This window comes from Zingiber officinale, chromosome 9A (genome assembly GCF_018446385.1).
Source record: "Zingiber officinale cultivar Zhangliang chromosome 9A, Zo_v1.1, whole genome shotgun sequence".
Lineage (NCBI taxonomy): Eukaryota > Viridiplantae > Streptophyta > Magnoliopsida > Zingiberales > Zingiberaceae > Zingiber > Zingiber officinale.
Window position 1 is genome coordinate 122,436,920 of NC_056002.1, and position 6,753 is coordinate 122,443,672.

At 41.1% G+C, this 6,753-nt stretch overlaps 1 protein-coding gene across 4 annotated transcripts; it reads left to right on the plus strand.

Moving 5' to 3' along the window:
• Nucleotides 1–3,017: 3,017 nt before the first annotated feature.
• Nucleotides 3,018–4,376, plus strand: LOC122021911 (protein TIFY 9-like). Of its 4 annotated transcripts, none has more exons than XM_042580087.1 (6): nt 3,018–3,214; nt 3,315–3,471; nt 3,586–3,673; nt 3,754–3,850; nt 3,941–4,001; nt 4,076–4,376. In XM_042580087.1, the coding sequence occupies exons 1-6, from the start codon at nt 3,112–3,114 to the stop codon at nt 4,149–4,151; spliced, it is 582 nt and encodes a 193-aa protein (XP_042436021.1). In that variant the 5' UTR covers nt 3,018–3,111; the 3' UTR covers nt 4,152–4,376. The 4 variants fall into 4 exon arrangements, with proteins under 4 accessions (XP_042436021.1, XP_042436025.1, XP_042436024.1 ...); XM_042580091.1 differs by having other exon boundaries at nt 3,020–3,214; nt 3,941–4,017; XM_042580090.1 differs by having other exon boundaries at nt 3,020–3,214; nt 3,941–4,017; nt 4,100–4,376.
• The last annotated feature ends 2,377 nt before the right edge of the window (nt 4,377–6,753 follow it).

Here is a 6,753-nt window from a genome sequence, read left to right on the forward strand (position 1 = left end):
CCTCAAGACAATATAATATATAGGTTTTAAACAAGTACTCGGTCAATTAACCAATTAATAAATAATAGAATAATTCTAAAAATTATTCTGAGAATTAATCTAATAATTATAACAGAATTATTAGAATAATCCTAAAACTAATTTGATTTGATTTAATGATTTGATCCGGTCAATTCTGGTAATTCTCTTTTATCTCTTTTACCCTCCGACAAACTTAACGGGAGATCTTTGACGTTGAGTTTGCTTGGTAACTTGTTGAAACATTGTCTGGATAATGGCTTAGTAAAGATATCAACAATTTGATCCTCAGCAGAGATATAAGAGACGGATAATTGTTGAGTTGCCACACGTTCACGAACAAAATGAAAATCAATCTCCACATGTTTTGTACGAGCATGAAAGATTGGATTTGCTGTGAGATATGTTGCTCCAATATTGTCGCACCAAAATTTTGGTGCAATATTTGATGTAAGATGAAGTTCAGAGAGAAGTGATTGAAGCCAAATAATTTCAGACATTGTATTTGCTATAGCTTTATATTCTGCCTCAGTACTTGAAAGAGATACCGTAAGTTGCTTCTTCGAATTCCATGAGATAAGATTTTGTCCAAGAAATATTGCATATCCACTAGTAGAGCGTCTATCTTCAGGAGAACTTGCCCAATCCGCATCACTATAGGCATGTAAATCTCGAGACGATTGACGATATAAAAGAAGACCATGTAGAATAGTACCTTTGAGATAGCGAAGTATTCTTTTTACATTATCCCAATTTTGTTTAGTTGGAGCATGCATGAATTGACAAGCACGATTTACTGCAAAAGTAATATCAGGGCGTGTGATAGTGACATATTGTAAGGCTCCAACAATGCTTCGATAAATCTGTGGATCAGACAGAGCAAGAGAGGATGCAGATGGAGAGTTGTTTATAACAATTGGTGTAGAGACCGGACGTGCTCCATCCATTTTGGTTCTTTGAAGAAGTCCAGTAATGTATTTGCTCTGAGAGAGAAGATAGTCATCCTCATGCGGAATAAGCTCATCGAGTCTCTTGCCCTCACACTCCGGAACAAAATGGCTCTGCTGAGGGAAAACATAGACACATAGTCGAAACTGCCTTAGCTCTTCTTCATCATGCATCAGTTCTACGTAAATTTTAGGATGAAGCTGTTACCACTGTTGTATATCTCATAAATCGACTCCCTACTCCATTGCTCAATCATAAATGTCCTTTTGAAACACTTTATAATCAAACTCCTAATTACACTTTCCTTCGAATTTTTGGTTGCGCATGTTATCCATGGTTACGCCCCTACTCTAAGCACAAACTTGACTTTCGTTCACTACAATGTGTTTTTCTTAGTTATAGCAATTTGCACCATGATTATCGTTGCTTCCATATACCAACAGGTCGAATTTATATTTCACGACATGTTACTTTTGATGAGACTCTATTCCCTTTTTCAGTATCTTCTTCGATCTCTCCTCCAGATACAGGTGACACCTTCTTAATACCACATAATATTGTCAGAAATGATGACATCCTAGGTCCTGCTCTGCTCTCTAATAACTCCCCTATACCATCAGAATCACCTCAGGATGCTGCTCCAATCTTGGAAGCCTCGCCGGTCGAAGATAATATGCTCTCTAGTTCTGAATCCTCGGATAATATAAGTCCGTCATCTACTCATCATGTCACATCGGATTATAATATCCTTACAGACGTAATGTCATATTATGGCTCTGATACCATGGTAAAAGAAGAATAGAAAGAAGATAAAATAGAAAAGTAATAATTAATTTTATTGTTTGTTGTAAAAATTATTCTGAGAATTATTCTAATAATTATAACAGAATTATTAGAATAATCCTAAAATTAAATTGATTTGATTTAATGATTTGATCCGACCAATTCTGATAATTTTCTTTTATCTTTTTTAGGAAAAGGGCAAGAAAGCTGAACCAATTAAAGACAATCAAAACTAGAAAAACAGCTCTTAATTCACATCGCACCAAAACCTCCAACTTGCGAAGGAAATAGAGCGAACTGCATTTATGATCAATGATTTGGGGACAGGGAGGAGCAGAAGCGCATTTAAGGAAGGGGCAAGGTCGCACGCACCAACAAGACGAGGCACTGCGTTGGACTGGAAAGGGCGACCTCCGAGTTCAGCTCCACCAAGATCCCGCGGCCGCTATCGTACGTCGCTCGCCCCGGCGAGATGCGCTGGCGGCGAGTGCCCCCTTTCTCGGCCTTCCCCAAGCGAGCACCTCCTCAGCGACGCGGCGATCGTATTCACGTCGGCGGCCGCCGCCATCACTCCAACCGAAATCCCCCTGACCAATGCGAATCAAAGAAGGAAAAGAAGAGAAAACAAGGATTAACGCACACTTCCACAAAATTAATTCTCGAAATACACTTTTTTTATTTAATGGCAGAAAAATAAAAGCAAAATTCCCTTTTGTACTAGGTTTGCGGATCCAGTTGAACGGGTCTTCTACGCGGATCGGACTCTTCAGTGGTATTCGGATCAACGTCCAGGCTCGTGCTCAATTGATATTCCCATTTTTGGAATTTCCCAGACGACGGCTAATGGGCCGGAGTAAGCCCACATTCGCCACGAGCGTGTTGAATTGGCCGGTTTGGCAGACGAACTTAGTCAGACCGAGCATTGAGAATCATGTGATGACGTGGAATAATGGGAGTCACGGCAATGGAGTGACCCTACTCGTCACAACTGCGACGTGAAGCTAAGGACGAAGGTGGTCACGACCCTAACTCCAAAAACTCCACGTCTTCATGTTTTCCTTGTTATTTCCTTTCCTATAATAATCGCACGTTTCCTTTTCCCCCACTGCTCGACGCGTCATGTGCCGTTTATGTTTGACCCGAACCTTTCTTCGATTACACGCCATTTCTTCGACTAATTATTAATTAACGAGCGCAACGGCCCCATGGCCCAGCCCATCCGGTCCAATGCAATAGCACTCAACCGGCTATCTTATAAAATCCGATTTATTCTATATTATTAACACCCTCTTGTTTGAAACCACATCGATCGAACAGAGCAAGTATAGAGAGCGGCAGCACATCGAAGGAGAGAGAGTGGGGATGGCGAGAGGAGATACCATGGTGGAGCACGATTTCTTCCAGATCGAGAAGCTGAAGGCGGCCAGCTTCCGCGCCGCGGATGGGAAAAGTGCCGCGCGAAGTAGTGAGTCGACCGATCGATCGATCTTGCTCTGTTATTTCATGTCGCTGTATTTTTTTTTAAAGTTTTGCGATCTGAGATATGCTTTCGATTTGCTGTTTAGGGATCCAAAGCGTGGTGTCGAGGATCAACCCTCAGCTACTCAGGAGCGTGATCGCCCCCGGCGCCACCGAGATGCCGCCGGAAAAGGCAGCCTTGCTTTTATCTTCTTCGTCGCAGCCGCCGCCGCATCCAGTGACGATCCTGAACCCCTCCATCAGGTTCGCCCCCATCCATCTTTCTACTCCTTGAAATGTATAATCATCGATTCCTCATCGTGATAACAAATTTGATTCACATTTTTCAACTGCAAACCAAAAAAAAAAAAAAAAAAGATCGGTTGCAGAGATTTCAAACGAAACGGCGCCGCTCACAATTTTCTACAACGGTTCGATGGCCGTTTTCGACCTCCCACGAGACAAGGTAGGTCACTAGCATTTCCCCCCATCCAGTTTCCCGTTTTTTCTATTTTTTAAAAAATAAAAAATCATAATTATTAATAGGCAGAGACGATCTTGAAACTGGTGGAGACGGCGAACGACGGCAGTTCAAGTGACCAGAGGAAAGGCGGCATACGTTTACCGGAGGAACTCGACGGAGGTAAAATTCAACGTCTCTTTGCACCCCTTCAATCGGTCATGTTTTTGACTTAAAAATTAATTAATGCTACTCCTTTTCGTGGTGGCGCAGAACTGCTCCCGATGGCGCGGAGGAAGTCATTGCAACGATTCATCGCGAAGCGCAAACAGAGGTAGTAAAACGTGCCGGTGAGAAACTAATTCCCCGCGCGCTGCGGCAGTGTTTTCATTAAACTGACTAGTGCAGTGGGCGGTTGTTTAAAACGTGCAGATTGACCGTGTCAGGCCCATACGCGAAGGAAAAGGCGGTGCCGAAGAGATGACTTTGCTACTGTCTCAGCGTCATGCTTTTGACCATGGGAATCTTGCTGGCGTTGCTTGCTTAATTGATGTATCAGTCTCTTGGTTTTTTAATTTGTGTTTGGGTGGCGAGGGATGACTTGCCGTTGATTGATCTCAATCATTACTTGCGTGTTTTAGCTTGATATGGATATGTTCTCATGGACCTTGTACTTTATTGATTAACTATGGTTTCTTCGCTTCGTATCTGTTTGTTGGATAATCAAATACTTAGCAGTAAAGACTGAGCTGTTCCAAATAAATACGCAAACAATGAGGGTGTTGCAGTGTTTCTTTATATTGCTGGCCTGGCTAGTTTCTCGATGGAAGGGTGCGATGATTTGGACCCATCTTCCAGCGTTACCGACTCAATTATGCTGATGTTGATGTTACGGATATATTAAATGATTAACATATATCAGAACAGCCAAGGTGGCGCCGGTACGTGAATTATGTTGCGACGCGTTTATTAAATTCGATGAAAAATTCTGCAACGTAAGTGCAGGAAGCTGCCACGCAACATCCTCTGTTGACTTGATCAGATGAGGTCGCTCACAAGATAGTTGATTTTGGCCGAAAATTGAGGAAGTGAAATGACCGAAATAATGTGACTAAAATATTGACTGAATTATCATGCTTCGACGGGGAGAGTCTGATGAGCTATGTTTTATATTGATTTAATCGTCAGAAATTTTTTATCAATATTATCTATAGATAATAATTAGATTGTATCAATTTTGTTTCGATCCTTAGTATCCCGATACTTAAGGTAAGTCTTAAAAATATATAAGGAGTTAAATAAATAGTAAAATAATAAAATGTGTGAAGAATAAAGAGTGAGTACGGTGAGGTATCCTGATCCGAGGGCATCCTCTGGTAGACTAGTGAGTTGGTCATGACGTTGATCGAGTTGTCGTGATCCGAAAGAGTAGATGAATATGAGTCAAATGAGGAGTTGGATATGGGGATGATGGCCTAGAGTCGGACACGACACGGATCCGAAAGGTAGCACGCATGTCAAAATATGACAGTGACACGCAATCCGAAATATGGCAGCATCACGTAGGCCGAAATATAATAATAGCTCAAAGGCCGAAACTGTTGGTCCCTTTGGAGGCCGGCAAGAGGGGAGGGGTGAATTGCCCTATAAAAATTAAACAAAAAATCTTTCTCAGATATTCAACTAATTTAAAAGACACTTGTAATAATAAAACTAAGAGACTAAAAGAAAAGAATAGACACAAGAGATTTACTTGGTTTGCAATCAGGGGATTGCTAATCCAAGGAAAGTAAACGCACTATCTGTTTATCTCCTTCGAGCGGAGTAGCCTCTTTACAGCGTTGACAGCACAAATAAAAGAAACAGAATTGAAAGCACAGAGAAAAACTGATTAAAAGTGAGATAAATGATCTGTGCAAACCAGTGCTATATTTATAGCACTGGTCGGGGCGCCTCGAAGGGGTTCCGGGCGCCCTGGGGGGATAAAACTTTATCCCCCAACGTTCAGATCGAGTTTGACTCGATCTGGTCAACATCTTCGGTCCGGGCGCCCCGGAGGGGTCCGGGCGCCCTGGTCAGCTCCGTGCGCCCTGAACCCCAAAAGTCAACTCTGGTTGACTTTTTCCGTTCGGTCGCTCTGCTTCGGTTCAGCTCGTCTCGGTCCGGGTCTTTAGCTCCGGCTCCGCTAGCTTGGGTGATCTCGACCATCCGGAATAGGGCTCACCCGAACTCATGTTCCGGCCTTCTCCTCGAGCAGCTTTCCTTCCCGGTTTCTCGTCCCTCGAACGCCGCGCACGTTCTTCTCGTCCACCGGTGTACTCTTCCGTGGTCACCTCGTCCCTCGGACGCACCGAGCCCGTCGGCTCTCTCCCGTGCCGTCCTTCTCGCTAGCCGCGTCTTCCGCTCGACTTCCTGTGTTCCTAAGTTCTTGCACACTTAGACACAAGGGTTAAACAACGCATGACCTAACTTAGCTTGTTTGATCACATTAAAACACCTTGGGGTTCCAACAATCTCCCCCTTTTTGATGTGAGCAACCCAAGTTAAGTTAGGGTAAATATATGCAATAAAAATAATTTATATTCAAATAAGTCCAAATATTTTTCAATTGAAAAATTATATTACCTCCCCATAGACTTAACATACTTCTCCCCCTTTGATCACATAAAAATTGGGGTTATAAACAAGTCTAAGGTAAATTCAAAAAAAAAAAAAAATTAAGTGTAAATTTTTTTTTTAAAATGTCTAAGTAAAAATAATCTTCAGAATTTTTTTTTTCAAAAAAAAATTAAAGTAAAACATTTTTCAGAAAAAAAATGTCTAAATTAATATTCATAAGGAACAATTCTAAGTAAATTTTTTAAAAAAAATCTAAAGCAATATTATCATAAAAAAAAATTGTTAGTAATTTTTTTTTAAAAAAAATAAAATCTGAAGGCGATTTTTATAAAATTTCTAAGTTAAAGTTAAATTTTTTTTAAAATTATTTTCTAACACAAATTGAATAACTCTTTTAAAGCATTAAGTAATTTAAATTAATGTTTTTTCAGTTAGTCAATTAAATTTTTCATTTCGATACTTGGCTT